We start from the raw sequence: 16028 nt of genomic DNA on the forward strand, positions 1-16028 counted from the left end.
CTTTTTTTTAAATCCTCACTCCAGGTTATTTTTCCATTGATTTCTTAGTGAGAGAGAAAGAGAGAGGGGAAGGCAGAGAGAAATATCAATATGAGAGAAACACACCCATTGGTTGCCTCCTGCACGTGTCCTGAGCACGGCCTGGGTTGGGGAGAAGCCTGCAACCGAGGTATGTGCTCCTGAAAACAACCAAACCCAGACCCTTCGGTCTGCAGGCCCACGCTCTATCCACTGAGCCAAACCAGCTAGGGCGGTTTTTGCCTTTTTTTTATATATTAAATCATTATTGTTCAGATTATTACAGTTGTTCCTCTTTTTTCTCCCCATAGCTCCCTTCCACCCGGTTCCCACCCCACCCTCTGCCCTTACCCCCCCCCCCCCCCACTGTCCTCATCCATAGGTGTATGATTTTTGTCCAGTCTCTTCCCGCATCCCTCACACCCCTTCCCACCCCCACCCCCCACCGAGAATAGTCAGTCCACTCCCTTTCTATGCCCCTGATTCTATTATAATCACCAGTTCATTCTGTTCATCAGATTATTTATTCACTTGATTTTTAGATTCACTTGTTGATAGATGTGTATTTGTTGTTCATAATTTGTATCTGTACCTTTTTCTTCTTCTTTCTCTTCTTAAAGGATACCTTTCAGCATTTCATATAATACTGGTTTGGTGGTGATGAACTCCTTTAGCTTTTCCTTATCTGTGAAGCTCTTTATCTGACCTTCAATTCTGAATGATAGCTTTGCTGGATAAAGTAATCTTGGTTGTAGGTTCTTGGTATTCATCACTTAGTCACCTCAGAAAGGTGAAGGTGGAGGACTAGGGACTGGACAGGTATTATGAGAAAGACCAGGAAGTGCATGGGAAAGGCTAGCCTCACATGAATGGGTTTACAAGGCTTTGAAAATCATAGCCTAGCCCCACTCCAGAGAGCCAGCCTTCTTTCCAACTTCAGCTGCTGAGGCCTCAACATGGAAAGAAAAATACGGTTCAATTGCATATAATAAATGAATAGATTCTGTTCTACCTTGATTCGTTACCGATCACTGCCACATTGCCATAGGAAAGCCCATGTCTTTTTGTCTTACTGACCATCAGAGAGAGCCAGCAGTAAAGAACTGGCCCCTGTCTCACCTCCTCAAGAGATTTAAAACAACAAACGGTTTCTGTGGGCCAGGAGTTTTGGCTCAGCTTAGCGAGGCTCTTCTGGTTGCAATCAGGTGTCACCAGGGCTGATGTCATATCAAGGCTCGAGGGGGGAGGGTCCACTCCGAAGGTCACTGTCATACCTGTTGGCAGGCTTCCGGTCCTCCCTGGCTGTTGGCCAGAGACATCAATTCCTTGACATTTGGGTGAAACCTTAGGGCATCGTACAACTTGGCAGTTGGCATCAATGGGTCAAGCAACCAAGGGAGTGACAGAGGACACCCATGTGGAAGCTGCAGTCTTTGTAATGTGATTTTGGAAGTAGCATTTCTGCCACATTCTATTTGCTAAAAGGGAGTCACGAATCTAGTGCACACTAAGGGGCAGGGATTGCACAAAGGCATGATTCCCGGGAGGTAGGAATCATTGGGGCCATCTTGGAGGTTGCTTCCCACACTCCCAGAAAACTGTTGTTGACCATGCACATGCCTTGTGAACTGTCTCTGGCTGTCACATGTAACCTTCCCTAATTTCCACCCAATTTTCAGGGTGTGGCTACCTAAGGTGGTGGCAGCATTTTTCTGGGCTAATAACCCCAAAGAGTTGCGAGGAAAGGCTTGGCAAGGGTGAGGAGGTGGGGACATGAAAAAAAGTCAGAGGCAGACAAGAGCAGAGCACGGAGAACGGCTTCCGGAGCCTTCATCCTCACACTTATTGGTCACTCTGTACCAGTAGTTGCTCACATTTTCCAAGACGTTGGGTACAAGGAACTAGATTCTCAGAAATAAGCAGATGTGAAAGTGTTTGCAACCTAGAAACCGTGAGTTTTTTTCAGCACCCTGGACAGTATATATTTTTACAAGTAAGAATATCACTGTATTTATTTTCCTACAGGCAATTTTTCTATTTCTTCATCATTTACTCTTCAAAATTAAAAGAACAAAAAAATTCCTGAAGCTTAGAATGATATCACTTGGCTCTTTCTCTTTTATCCTCTCCCAGTTTGAAAGGCTTGCATCTCTTCATGGCCAGTGTCCTCTTGGATCTGAGGTAGGCACAACACATTCAAGCCTCAGCACAAATCTTTGTAAAGTCTGAAACTCTTTGGATACCAAGAAGGTCCCTGCAGATTTTTTTCCAGCCCACCCATGCCGACCTCTTTATGCCACTCTTTACCCCTCCCCCAATCACTTCTTCTCTCTGGGCTTCAGTTTCTTCATCTGTAAAATGAGCAGATAGGATAAAATGGTCTTCAGGGCCCCTTCCAGAGCAACCCCTCGATGAATATTATTCTCCTAGGTGTAGGGGGCACACTTATGAGCATGGGTTCACGCCTGCATTAAAACTTGCCTTCCCTGCAGTTTGGATGTCATTTGACTCTATTGTCTCCTTCATCTAATGAGCCTCTCTCGGCTGTAGATGTTGGAAAAGTAAACACCACATTTCCTACTTTCCCTTGCATATGAGGGTCTTCCATTTAGCCTTGAGAGCGGAGACCACCTCTGTCTTGTTCACTGCTGTATTAGCACAAAATCTAGCACTTGGAAGGCGTTCAATAAGTGATTTTGAATGAATGACGTTACTCAGTATATCCCAAGGAAGCTGAGGAATGTCACAGCCAACAGAGCCTGGAAGAGGCGAGGAAGGATTCTGATCTAGAGCCTCCAGAGGGAGTGCAGCCCTGCCCACACCTTGCTGTCAGACTTCTGTCTCCAGGACTGTGAGCGAATGAAGTTCTGTTGTTTTAAGTCGCCCAATATAGGGGAATTTAGTATGACAGCCCTAGGAAACCAACGTAACTCCCAAAGTCCTAAACTTCCTGCTAAGTTGAGAATTCCTTGGTTCTCCTGCCATCCCTGACACACTCCACAGCTGTATGCCGGGGGGGTGAGGATGTAGAAAAGGAGCAGGATACAAGCACCCTTTCTTTTCAGGAAGGGGGATTGTGGAGATAGTGAGGAGTTATTGTCAACATTTCAAAAAGTCAAACAGAAGTCATACGTTTTCTTACACACACCCCGATAAGTAATTACCTTGGCCTGAGGTAACTACCGTCACCCCATTAACCTGATGTCACCAAAGCAAAGAAACTTAGCAGGCCACCCAGTCAACTGGCCAAGGGTTCCCCTCCCTGCAGAAGCAGATGTCACAGAATCACAGGATTTTAGAGCTGGAAGGAACCTCAGAGTTTTGAGAAGTTTCACACGTTGATGACTCTTGTTATGACAGATACTGCATTGATTATCTATTGCTGTATAACAAATTATCCCCAAATTTAGCAACTCAAAACGACAAGTATTTATTATGTCACAGTTTCTGAGAGTCAGAAATCCAGGAGCAACTTAGCTGGCGATGCTGGCTCGGCGTCTCTCGTGGGAGTGCAGTCAAGTTATCCTCCGGGGCTGTGGACGTCTGAAGGCCTGACTGGAACTAGAGGACCCACTGCCAACATGACTGTTGTCAGAAAGCCTCAGCTCCTCTTTGCCTGTTGGTTGAAGGCCTCAGTTCCTCCCCATGTGGGCTTCTCCACAGGGCTGACCACGACCACCTGCTGGCTTTCCCCAGAGTGAGTGATGGGGGTTTGGGGAGCAGAGAAGGAGAGAAGCTGTAGTGTTTTTTGTTTGTTTGTTTTACTTTTCGAGACTGTTTATTAGGTAAGCATTTTACATATATTACTTTTATGGGTAATGGTGGAGCTGGGCAGTATTGCGCCTTCTCCAAGCTGCAGGTGAGAACCACGATAGTGTGGCTCTTTCCAAGGCCATGGCTCTTGCAGCCTGCAGACGTCAGCCCTCACATCTTCCTATGCTTGTGGACCGGTTTGGTGAGCAACGGGGGTCAGGATTCCATCTGATGGCTTCATGGATTGGATCGATGAGGATAACCTCAAAGAGTCTGTACATGGAATCTTCACCAACCCAGTAAGAATTCAGGACTCTCAGAGCCCCACAGTGGCGCCCAGTTTGCTCCTCCGCAACAGACTGAAGACTTCGAGTGAACTTTAGCTGGTTACCACCGTGATGGACAGGATTGTCTTAGGTCTCACCCTTAGAAGCTGGGTATTTGCAACCATAGCACACATAAATCTGATATCCTATACAATAAAAGACTAATATGCAAATCGATCAAACAGTGGAACGACCAGTTGATATGATGCACACTGACCACTACGGGGCAGACACTCAATGCAGGAGCTGCCCCCTGGTGGTCAGTGAGCTCCTAAAGAGGGAACACTGCTCAGCCAGAATCCGGTTCACGGGCTGCAAGTGCAGTGGCGGTGGCAGGAGCCTCTCCCGCCTCTGCAGCAGCGCTAAGAATGTCTGACTGAAGGCTTAGGCCCACTCCCTGTGGGCCTAAGCCTTCATCCAGACATCCCCTGAGGGCTCCTGGACTGCAAGAGGGTGCAGGCTGGGCTGAGGGACCCACTTCCCCCCACAAGTGCACAAATTTCATGCACTGGGCCTCTAGTATGACATAACCTTGGTTGGCCTGGTATCCCAGCCTGTGTGCTTTATCAGGCTGGGTGGAGGCTGTGTAGCACAGAAAGCTGGCAGTACTTCTAGGAGTGCACCCTGAGAAGAAAACACATCGCAGGGTACTGCTTCCTCCACAGGTCCTGGACGTCCTCGTAAGCTTCACCTTGCTTACGATGGCTGGAGCCAGGCAGAAAGGGGAGAGGCTGCAGTGTCTTTTTGAAAAACAGCTTTATTGAGACATACTTCACATACCATACCCTCCGCCATTTCAAGGGCACAATTCAGTGGCTTTTGGTATATTCACAGAATTGTACAGTCACTACCCTATCCTTTAGCTGTAACCCCACAATCATCCTGGACACTAACCCTCACACATCTCTCGTATGGTTATTACCAGGGAGGAGAGGGTAAAGGGGGATAAATGGTGATGGAAAGAGACATGAGTTGGGCTGGTGAACACACAATACAATATCCAGATGATGTATTATAGATTTACACCTTAATCCTATATAATTTTATTAACCAGTGTAACCCAAATAAATTCAATAAAAAAGGAATGAAATACTGACACATACTACAACATGCATGAACCTCGAAAACATCATGCTGAATGAAAGAAGCCAGACACAGAGGACCACAGGCTACATGATTCCATTTATACGAAACGTCCAGAATAGGTCATCTAGAGAAATGGGAAGTGTATTAGCGGTTGCCTAGGGCTAGGAGGATAGGGAGTTTACTGGACAAACTTTCAGAGGGATTTGCATTTTGAAAAAGTTAAGTGAATTTAACTTCTTCAAGGAGAGGCCTGAGTCTTTTTTTTTTTTAATATATATTTTTTGTTGATTCCAGAGAGGAAGGGAGAAGAGAGATAGATAGAAACTCAATGATGAGAGAGAATCATTGATCGGCTGCTTCCTGCATACCCCCCACTGGAGATCAAGCCTGCAACCCAGGCAGTTCCCTTGATCAGAATTGAACCTGGGACCTTTCAGTCCACAAACCGACATGATCCGCTGAGCCAAGCCAGCTAGGGTAGGAGGGGCCTGACTCTTGAGCATCCCCAGGACATGGTGCAACTGAGAGCAGTCAGGAGACATTCTGAACAGGACTGTGGAGCCTAGTGGGCCCATCAGGCTCAGTCCTTCCCTGGTCTTCAATTAATTGTCTGAGTCCACTAATGGGTCACCAGCCCAAGAGGACTAGGTAGGGACAAGTGAAGAAGGCATTGATGGTGGGTTAAGGAATTGCACCAATTCCTCAGATGTTAGATTTAGATGATGTGGCTGTTTCTGTAACCCTGTTATAAAAGTAGTCGGGCTGGCCCTGGCCGGTGTGGCTCAATTGGTTGAACACTGCCCCATGCACCGAAAGGTCTCCAGTTCGATTTCCAGTCAGGGCACATGTCCAGGTTATGGATTCATTCCCCGGTCAGGGCATATGTGGGAGGCAACCAATCGATGTTTCTCTATCACATCAATGTTTCTCTCTCTCTCTCTCTCTCTCTCTCTCTCTCTCTCTCTCTCTCTTTGAAATCAATGAAAACATATTTTTTAAAAAGTTGGGCTGGAACTTCAAGATCATGCGTTTGGGTGATAAGAGGTTTAATCCCTTTGAGGGTTCTGGAGACCTGGCAGGAGCTCACCAGGACACCAACCCTCACACATCTCTGGTAAGGACTCGAGAACACTTGCTCTTTGCACTTAGCTCAGTAACGTCTTACCACCGAGACTCCATCTTCACCACGATTCTGGCCTTGGCTTCTGAGCAACAACCTTGGGGCCATCCTGATTCTGCCACTTACTGCCTGACAAAGGGTCGGCTACAGCACTAGGACATTTCATTCATTTTGCAAACTATTATTGAATATCTACCATGTGCTAGGCACTGTTGTAGACACTTTCCTACCTTTTCCAGCATTCAAAAAAATGTCCTATGTACAGAAAAGTACATAAAACCTATGTGTGCATCTTAAAGAACAAAAGGCAAGATTCCTGTGACCACCACCCAGGGAAAGAAATGTACCCAGAGCCGCCTTGGCAGTTCACACCTGCTTCTTTCCTGGGGCTATAACACTATCCCGACATTTGTGGTAATTTATTGCTTGACTGTTATAGCTTCTCATCTACATATAGATTTCTAAGTGATATTTGCTGGGTTTTAGACCTTATAGATATGGAATTGGACTGTATGTTTTCTCTCTCGTTTCTTTTGTGATACAACGTTAGTAAAGTTTATCTCTGTAGCTGCACATGGTTGGGATCATTCATTTTGGCTGTGTAGTTTGAAACGCCACTCATTTATCCATCCATTTAACTGCCGATGAACGTTCTTTCCAGCTCTTGGCTACTAGGACCAATGCGTCTAGGCTCGCTTGGTGCTCACGTAGAGGCACGTGACATTCCCACACTGTGGGAATCACCGCTTTTGAGAATTACCAAGACTGTCCTCAATTGTGTAGCTGGAGTCCCCCTACTGTTACAAGGGTCACTGAAGCTAAGGGGGAGTGTGACTGGCCCAGGGTCACTCAGGCAGCTGGTGGCAGAACTGAGCCCACAATCGGGGTCTCTTCTGAATGTAGACTTGGCAGAGGCAGCACTAGAGCAAGATGAGAGGGGCACTAGCCTCTGGTGCAAAATGTAAGGGGACGCAGACCTATTTGGCACCCAAGACAAGTAAGACGTGAGTGCCACCTTTAACCAGGTACCTACAGCCTGTGCCAGCCGCCTGTCTGGGGTGAGGCGAGTGAAGGAGGGTCGTGAAAATATGAGGTCGAATGTTTTTATTTTAAAATTTGATATTTTATTCATCATCGATTTTTCACATTAAATTTTTGGTTGTGTGTGGTTGTTTTTTTTAAGATTGCACTTAAATGTTGTTTACCTTGATTGCTGCTTGGGGCGCCCCCTTAAATTCTGTGCTCGAGGCCAGTGCCTCCCTCGCTTCACCCAAATCCCAGCCCGACCACCCAGCGTTCCTCAACTTCTTCGCCTTAACCCTCCAGCGCCTTCCAGCCCGGCCCCTCGCTGCCTCCAGCCACTAGGGCGCGCTGTCGTCCTGCCCCGCGCCTCACCCGGGAGAGGAGCGCAGCGGGGGCGGAGGGGTGGGGCGCGCTGGGCGTGGGGGGGCGAGGCTGGGTGAGAAGGCGGGGCCCTCGGCACCGGGACTGGGAGGGGGGTTCATGCACCGCCCACTCCCAGGCGGCTTTCGGAGCGGAGCTGGCACGGAGGCTGCCTGCCCTGGGCCTCAGGGGCGCCCATTTCCCGGAGCAGAGCGCCTCTGAGCCGCCGCGTCCCCTGGGATGGGGGGTGGGGGCCTTCTCGGGGTTGGGGCCTCTGCAACACCACCCCATGGCCCTTCAGGAGCGTGGGGTGCGCCCCCAGGCGTCATGCAGCAGACGTGGGCTCGGCATCTCACTGGGGCAACGCTAGCCCAGGACAGCAGCCTGGACACACCCCTTTGCCCTTGTGGTGGTGACCTCACCCCCCCCCCCCCCCCCCCCAGCACATGGTGCTACCAAAGCTGGGAGGACTGCTCACGCCGTTAGCTTTCCTCTGAGAAAGCCGTCCATCTGCTCCAGCTTCTCGGACTTCCTCAGTGTCAGCCCATGGTCCTTGGTGCCGATTCCAGGCCCACAGGAATCCCCAATTTGGGGTGCAATGAAGAAGGAAACTTCATTCAGCCCGAACAGCCCAGCTGTGGTACAGCAGCGGGTGAGAACAGCACGGCTGTGGGCAGCTCAGTGTCACAGCTTAGCTGTGAGGCCTGAGGTGGCGCTGGGGTGAGGCCGCCCCGCCCTGCCCAGAGGTCCATGTCCTGGCGAGGGTTGGGTGGGGGGGGGGTGTGGGGGGGTGTCCAGCCAGAAAAAGCACAGGACTCAGTAGGAAGGGGAATTCTTTGCTCTCTGAGCCAGAGGGGAGCTGACCTTTAGAGACAGAAGTGTGTCCTGGTGGCCCCCTCCCCCCTGGTCCCAGATGAACCAGTCCACATGTAAATAAACAACTTTACATCCTTGCAGTTTGGTTGGTCCAGAAGGCTCCGTCCTGCTCTGGTTGGCGGGGAAGATGCTGATGTGGATGGAGTTGCACAGTTCCAGTTGGTCAGGGAAGCCTCACAGGGTGAAATACAATTCCAGACACGCCTTATAAGCGCCGCCCAGGTGTTGGGATGGCCCAGGCCGGTAGCTCAAGGAGGCAGGCAGCTTGGCGCCGGCTTGTCCTGAAGCTGGTTCGTGTGAAAGGCCCTGCTCCCTGTGGGCTCTAGACCCTGCTTTGACCTTGAGCCCAGTGAGCCCCAGGAGTCTACGTGGGAGGCCTCTTCTTTCTCAGCGTTGGCGGCTGTAACAAGTATTCGGGCACCCACGAGGCCAAGACCAGAAACCCATGATGCCCCCATCCCTTTTTAACAAAAAGTGAAATGTTCTTATAACCAGAGTCCAGACTCCAACTGTGATTAGACAAACGAAAGGATAACAATTATGACACAAACATATGAAGAAGAAAACAGTCTGGAGGAAGATCACCATTCAATTCTGGTCAGGACACATGCCTGGGTTTCAGGCTCCATCCCCAGTAGGGGGAGTGCAGGAGGCAGCCAATTAATGATTCTAATCATTGATGTTTCTGTCTCTCTCCCCCTCTCCCTTCCTCTCTGAAGTCAATAAAAATATTTTAAAAAAATCAATGGATGCTGTACACCTGAAACTATTACAAAATAATATTGAACATAAACTGTAACAAAAAAAAGATTTAAGGGCTGTAAGTAATACTGTGGTTCCTTTACATCCTGTAACCCCAATCCACATACCTTACTTACTACCATTCCAGCAAACAGCAACGATTTCTCACTGGTGGAGTTAGGCAGTGCATTTTTTCAGTATTCCAGTAGACCAAGACAGTCCATATCATTTTGCCTTCACCTGGGAAGAACACCAATATATGTGGACTGTTATGCCCAGGGATATAGTGAAAGTCTCACTTTTCTCAGATATTGGAAATAAACGTAGATGACCTTGAATTTCCAAGAAATTCGACATTTTTTTCAAAACGTAGGTCTGTTTCTGACACTCTGGGACTCAAGATACTTTTCACTTATTACAACAATTGGCCTCCAGGGGGCATAAGGTCTCTAAAGACAGGCTCCGTTTTTGCCTACCTAAGGTAAAATATCTTGGACATTTAATATCACAGGCTGGACTGTTAATTAATCCTGAACAAGCCAAAGGAAGTTCAGCTTTCTTTCTTCCCCAAACAAAGAAACAATTAAGAGGACTTTTAGGACTAACAGGTTATGGTAGCAATTGGGTGCCAAATTTTTCACTTGTTGCTCAACCTTTATGTGCTCTACTCGACTCAGACCCACGTGACACGATCGCATGAACTCCAGGTGAAAAAGCTGTAAATACCTAAAACCCCACTTAACTCCAGCTCCAGCTCTTGGGCAGCCTGACTATGATTTGTCATTCGTTCTTTTTATATATAAGGATAAAGGTAACACTTTAGAAATGATCACCCAAAAATACCGTAATCACCATTGGCCTAAAGGCATTACAGTCAACATCTAGATTCCATAGCAAAAGGGCTGTCCCAGGCACAAAAGCCACCCACAGTGGCCCTGTTATGCAGGCTACTGACGGAATTGTCTGAACTGTCGATGCCCTACATTCAGTTGAGACTCTTAAACTCTCACTATACTCAGGATCGCTCAATCAGCTGTTTAGCCTCATGTGAAGCACTGTGTTGCTTTCTGTACCCAACATTACTTTAGCTCAATAACATTCTTATTTTACTTTGTTTTGTTTTGTTAATCCTCACCCGAGGATATTTTTCCATTGATTTGTAGAGAAAGTGGAAGGGAGGGGCAGAGACAGAGAGAGAGAAACATTGATGTGAGAGAGACGTGGCTCCAACCAGACCTGGGGATCAAGCCTACAACTGAGGTATGTGCCCTTGACTGGAATTGAATCCTTGACTCTTCAGTCTGAGGGTTGATACTCTAACCACTGAACAAACCCAGTTAGGGCCAGTAACATTCACACTGCTACTTTGCTTCCTTCCCACAGAACAAAGATGGCCATGACTGTGTTCTTGTGCCCGATTATCTTCTGACTCCTAGGAATGATTTAAGGGAGACGCCTATTGACAATGCTGGTCTATTTTGGTTTACAGATGGATTCTATTTAAAGGGTGAACAGGGAAATTATCATGCTGGGTATGCCATTACCTCTTTAGCTGACCTAATCGAAAGCTTTTATCTGTCAGGAATAAAGTCAGCACAACAGGCTGAATTAATGGCATTACCTTGGGCCTATCGAGCATGTCAAACTCACGGCCGGCAGGCTGCATGCCTCGTTAAATAAATGTGAGTTTGACATGCTTGAAAGATCTGCCAGCAAACACATGTGCTGACAGCCACTGTGCTTTGGGAGTAGCACGTGACGTCAGCATGCAAGGGAAACATGTTCTGCTGATTCAGTCTCTAACCCAGCCATGCCCATCTCTCCCTGACTTCTCACCTCAGCCCTTCTTTTCATGGTCTCTGAGGCACCAACTCTCTCTCCGGTATTCAGCCCTCTCTTATTCCTCCTCCACCCACCCATCCCCAGCATTCCTCCCCGTTGCCACTGCTACTGCCTGAAGTGCAAGTCCTTGTCATCGTTTGCCTGAATTATTCCAAAGGACTCCTAATCGGCTCCCTTCTCCCCGTCTCTGCTTTCCGGTTCACCTTTCATATCATCCACCAGTTAGATTCCTTCCTTACACCCCAGACTCCAATACTAGTCTGACATCACTCCCTGCCTGAAAGCAGCCTGCCCGCCACCACCCCACTCCCCAGCATGGCCTGCGGAACAGAGCTCCGTGCTTCAGCACAGCCTGCAGGCACCTCTCGGTCTAGCATTGCCCAGCGTCACCGGTCATGGTCACTGGTCATGGCCTTTGACCCCTCTGCGCCCTGTACTTTTTTTAGTTCCCTCATTGCCCAGAGTGCCCTTCCCCCTTTTCTGTCACCAGAACTTGAGCTCCGTGAGAGCAGAGACTTTGGCACAGAGCCTGACTCACAGTAGGCACTTAGTAAGTGTTAGTTGAATCAAGGAACCTTCCCAGTTGCTCAAGTGTGTGTGTGTGTGTATGTCTGTGTGTGTGCGCGTGCGTGTGCATGTATATTGCGTGCGTTGTGTGTGTGTATGTTGCATGTGTTGTGTGTGTGTGTTCTATGCTAACTCAGGTTTCTTTTATCCTTGTTGTTCTCCCAAGATACACTTGGAAAGTTAACCAAAGTGATCACGAAAGTGACCACACCTGACCCAGGTCTTCCTGGCCACTTTGCCTGCCATTCAGCGACTGGATGGTTATTTCTTTTAAAATATATATATATATTTTATTGATTTTTTACAGAGAGGAAGGGAGAGGTATAGTTAGAAACATCGATGAGAGAGAAACATCGATCAGCTGCCTCCTGCCCCCCCCCCCCCCCACTGGGATAACTTAACATGACATAACATCTGCCTGTTTCACATGGTTACTAAAGAACCTTACTCGGACAATGTACCTTCCTCTTTTTCCTTCTGCATGTTTCGTTTAGGCTCATAAAATCCCCTTTCCTTTTGTGGGTTCGCATTAGGTGCGTCCGCTCTGGCTCGAAGCTGGAGGTACATTGTTATTAACTTAATTAGGGTATTCCTAAGGCTTAGGAAGAGCCACATTCAAGGGGCCAAAGAGCCGCATGTGGCTTGCGAGCCGCAGTTTGCCAACCATGGGTCCAGTCCCTTCCAGGGGCAGAGGGAGCTAACGCCTCCTTTAGACCCTATCATACCATTGTCATCAGCCCACTGGGGGCTCCACCTTGATCGTCATCTCCAACTCCCTTTCCCATTCCTCGCAGCTAACCATGTCCTGAATCACCACTCAGCTGTCTTTCTGGAACAGTTCCAATGTCAAGTATGCTGTCCTAGAGCCCCATAAGCAAAATGTACATTTAGTAGCTCACATGTTGGGATTCTCTCTGCTCTGGAAAGCATGCTCCTGATATGCAGCATCTCAGGAAGGAGGCCCAAGAGAACTGACATGGAGGCCTCCCTCCACCCCCTTCACCTCCAACAACTGAGGAACGTTTGAAAGGGGCTGGGATGCTGCCCGCAGCTCTCAGTAAACACGGGCTTGTGCTAGCAGAGCGCCTGCGCCTGCGCCTGCGGGTCTGCCCTGCCCAGGACCGCCGCCCTCTGGTGACCTTCGTGCCCCAGGCCTGGGGGGCTCTCTTCATTCCCTCCAAGTGGTCAGACTTTCCAGGTTGAAATGACACACTGAGCAGGAGGCAGTGGTCAGATCTGTGGCTGTCCGGGATCTTCTGGATCCTCTTCCTATATTTGGGGATTTTCTCCAAGATAGATTCCGCCCCCCTAAGGCAGCAGCCAGAACTCAATTACCCGGACTTCCTCGAAACTAGAGCACAGGCCAAGGCCTGGGTGCTGCCAGTGGGGCCCGCGCGATTCTCGGGTCCAGAAGACAGCAAACCACAGGGCCAGCTTCCGAAGAGGCCCTTTCGAGAGGGGGTGAGAGTGGAGGAGCTGGCTTTCCCGGGCAGCACTGCTCACGTTTGGCACCCAGCGTCCAGCGCGGGAACGTGTGGTGTCTGCCTGCAGCTGCCCCAGAAGGGTTCGCGTCTGCTGTGCAGATGGCAGGCCTCCTCGGAGGTCCTGTGAGCTGCCCACGATTCGCAGCTGCTTGTCTTTTAGAAACTAGTTAGAGTGAGTTCTGCTCTTTGCAAAGAAGTGTGACTGCCCAAGCCGGTTTGGCTCAGTGGATAGAGCTTCAGGCTCCTTGGCCTGCGGACTGAAGGGTTCCAGGTTCGATTTCAGTCAAGGGCATGTGCCCAGGGTTTGGGCTCTATCCCAAGTAGGGAGCGTGCAGGAGGCAGCCAATCAATGATTCTCTCTCATCATTGATGTTTCTATCTCTCCTTTCCTCTCTAAAATCAATAGAAATATATATATTTTTTAAAAAGAACAGCGACTAATCTATTTATTGAGGTACTGTTATCTGCCAGATTCTAAGCTGGTATCTCTTATGTTACTTTATTTAAATTTCATAAATATAATTTAAAGTACAAATTATTATACATTTTATAGATTTAAGAAACTGATACTCAAAAAGACACAATTCGTTTTACAAATGTTTTTTTAAAATATATTTTATTGATTTTTTTACAGAGAGGAAGGGAGAGGGATAGAGAGTCAGAAACATGGATCAGCTGCCTCCTGCACACTCCCTACTGGGGATGTACCGGAAACCAAGATACGTGCCCTTGACCGGAATCGAACCTGGGACACTCAAGTCCGTAGGCCGACTCTCTATCCACTGAGCCACACCGGTTAGGGCTTTACAAATGTTTACCAATGGCCGACGGTGCGCCAGCCACTGGGAATAGAGTGTTGAACAAAATCGCTCCCCGCACCATACAGAGCGGCGTGTTGTATCTGAAACGCCCCGTAAGCAAAATAGGAGGCGCCGCGCAGCAGCTGTCTGCTCGGAAGGCCCGCATGCCAGTCAGGCTTCATGTTAAATATAGAAAACCCCTAAAATAGCCGCCCAGTCACAGACTCAACAGGTGACTGGCCCCCGCGAGGGGAGGGGACAGGCCCCGGCGAAGGAGAGGGAAGGACAGACGGCGCTGCGGACCGGCTGCGGGCGCGATGGCTCTGGCTCTGGCTCTGCCGCTGAGGTCCTGCAGCCGCGGCCTGGCGAGCGCGGCCCAGGGCGGCCACGGAGGCGCCGGAGGTGAGTGGGCGCCCCCCACCCCCCCCCCCCGCGGCCCCGCGGCTTCCCCACCGCGCACTGTCCCCGCGCGGACACCCGCCGCTGACTCCCGCCCCCGCCCTGTCCCCGCTGCAGCCGGCACCTGGCGCCTCCTGACCTTCGTGCTGGCGCTGCCGGGCGTGGCCGTCTGCACCCTCAACTGCTGGCTGCACGCGGGCCACCCGGAGCGCCCCCCCTTCGTGCCCTACCACCACCTGCGCATCCGCACCAAGGTAGCGGGGCCCCGCGGCTGGCGGGAGGGGCACTGGGGTGTGTGCGGGAAGCGGGGTGCGGGGGCAGCGGCCGCGGGACGCTGGGGTGCGGGAGGGGGGGCGCGGGGCGCCTGGGGTGACGGCTCGCTCTCCCGCTCTCTCCGCAGCCCTTCTCCTGGGGGGATGGCAACCACACTCTTTTCCACAATCCCCACGTCAACCCCCTGCCCACCGGCTACGAGCATCCCTGAGGCCCAGGCGGAGGCCCCGCGCTCAATAAAGATGTGGAAGCCGTGGCTGCAGCTCCGTGGGGACCGGGCGGGAGGGATGGGGCGGGACGGGCGTCTCGGGGTCCGCCTGGCGCCCGCGCATGCACACAGTGCGTGCTTCCCTCGCGTCTCCCCCCACCCCCCAAGGCCCGATGCGGGCGGGGCTGGGAAGGCTTTCTCTGGCTCACGTGTTAATAACGTGTTAATAACGAGGGCTCCAGGCTGCCCAGGCTTTCGGGGTGAACGCGTGAGTCCGGCTAACGGAACAACCCTGACTTCAAACAGGGTCTGCAGCGCGCTGGAGGCTCGGGCCCCAGCTCCGAGGGGGAGTGCTTCCCGTTCTCCACGGCCACCTGTACGGGCCTCTGTGCGGGTTTGGGGAATGAGGTGCTTCCTTCTGGAAGCCTGGCTCTCCTAGCTTCTGGGAACCCATTCGAGGGGGGCACTGGGTAACCAGCTCTGGGCATTGCACTCACTAAGACAGTCTGCTCTGCTCAAGGTGCATCACCAAGGGGCACGGAGCCTGGGCTGAAATCCAGTACCCCCCCGCCCCCCCCCCCACACCTCCTCCCCTGACCCTACTCACACCACTAGAAGGCAGAGGCAGCCTTCACCCGAGAAAGAGCGAGAACATTGTCTCCACACACAAAGGGTTCGCCCGACGCTTCCGCTTCCGGGAACAGCACTCGTGCCCTGGATCGGAGCTCTTTTATTCAAGGAAAACGTATTTTAGATCCCCATTTAATGTGGCAATTCCCACAGGTAAGAAAACCCCTGCTGGCCTCAGGCCTGCTTGGGTACAAGGGGCTTCTCACTGAAGGAGGTTGGCAAGGCCTGGGGAGGGGGTGCAGCGCCCGGCGAGTCCCTCAGGCCAGTGCGTTCTATGCAGAAGTTATCCCCAGGGAAGTGGGTATAGACTCTATATTGTCTGTAGTATACCTCTATATACTATAGAGGCTCAGCAAGACCAGCCCATGGGGGAGAATAAACAGAGAAGCAGACTATTAGGACAAAGGCAAATTGGGGGCCTCCCCGCTGGACATGGCAGCGTCTTCGGGCTTGTCATCCATCATTTCTTTATACCGACGTTTGAAGAAGCCAAGCTATGAAGGGAAGTAAACAGAAGATCTG

General features: G+C 50.4%; 2 protein-coding genes and 1 pseudogene across 3 annotated transcripts in view; 1 reads left to right on the top strand and 2 right to left on the bottom strand.

Moving 5' to 3' along the window:
* Nucleotides 1–2336: 2336 nt before the first annotated feature.
* LOC132232550 (large ribosomal subunit protein eL15-like) lies at nt 2337–12195 on the bottom strand (annotated as a pseudogene).
* A 2031-nt stretch (nt 12196–14226) lies between these two features.
* LOC132232322 (cytochrome c oxidase subunit 6A2, mitochondrial) lies at nt 14227–14924 on the top strand. The gene is made up of 3 exons (XM_059691810.1): nt 14227–14398; nt 14513–14649; nt 14796–14924. Exons 1-3 carry the CDS (start codon nt 14314–14316, stop codon nt 14877–14879), a joined length of 306 nt encoding a protein of 101 aa, XP_059547793.1. The 5' UTR covers nt 14227–14313; the 3' UTR covers nt 14880–14924.
* A 698-nt stretch (nt 14925–15622) lies between these two features.
* Nucleotides 15623–16028, bottom strand: part of ITGAD (integrin subunit alpha D) — a 29768-nt gene continuing 29362 nt past the window's right edge. For both annotated transcript variants that reach the window (XM_059692158.1, XM_059692157.1), the window contains exon 30: nt 15623–16000. In XM_059692158.1, the coding sequence (XP_059548141.1) occupies nt 15902–16000 (99 nt within the window). In that variant the 3' untranslated portion in view covers nt 15623–15901. The remainder of the gene's footprint in view (nt 16001–16028) is intronic.

Source organism: Myotis daubentonii, chromosome 4 (genome assembly GCF_963259705.1).
Source record: "Myotis daubentonii chromosome 4, mMyoDau2.1, whole genome shotgun sequence".
NCBI classification, from domain to species: Eukaryota; Metazoa; Chordata; class Mammalia; order Chiroptera; family Vespertilionidae; genus Myotis; species Myotis daubentonii.

Coding starts and splice junctions, on each gene's coding strand:
- LOC132232322 (XM_059691810.1), top strand. CDS start 14,314: ATGGCTCTGGCTCTGGCTCTGCCGCTGAGGTCCTGCAGCCGCGGCCTG. Junction 14,399..14,512: donor CGGCCACGGAGGCGCCGGAG/GTGAGTGGGCGC, acceptor TCCCCGCTGCAG/CCGGCACCTGGCGCCTCCTG. Junction 14,650..14,795: donor ACCTGCGCATCCGCACCAAG/GTAGCGGGGCCC, acceptor CTCTCTCCGCAG/CCCTTCTCCTGGGGGGATGG.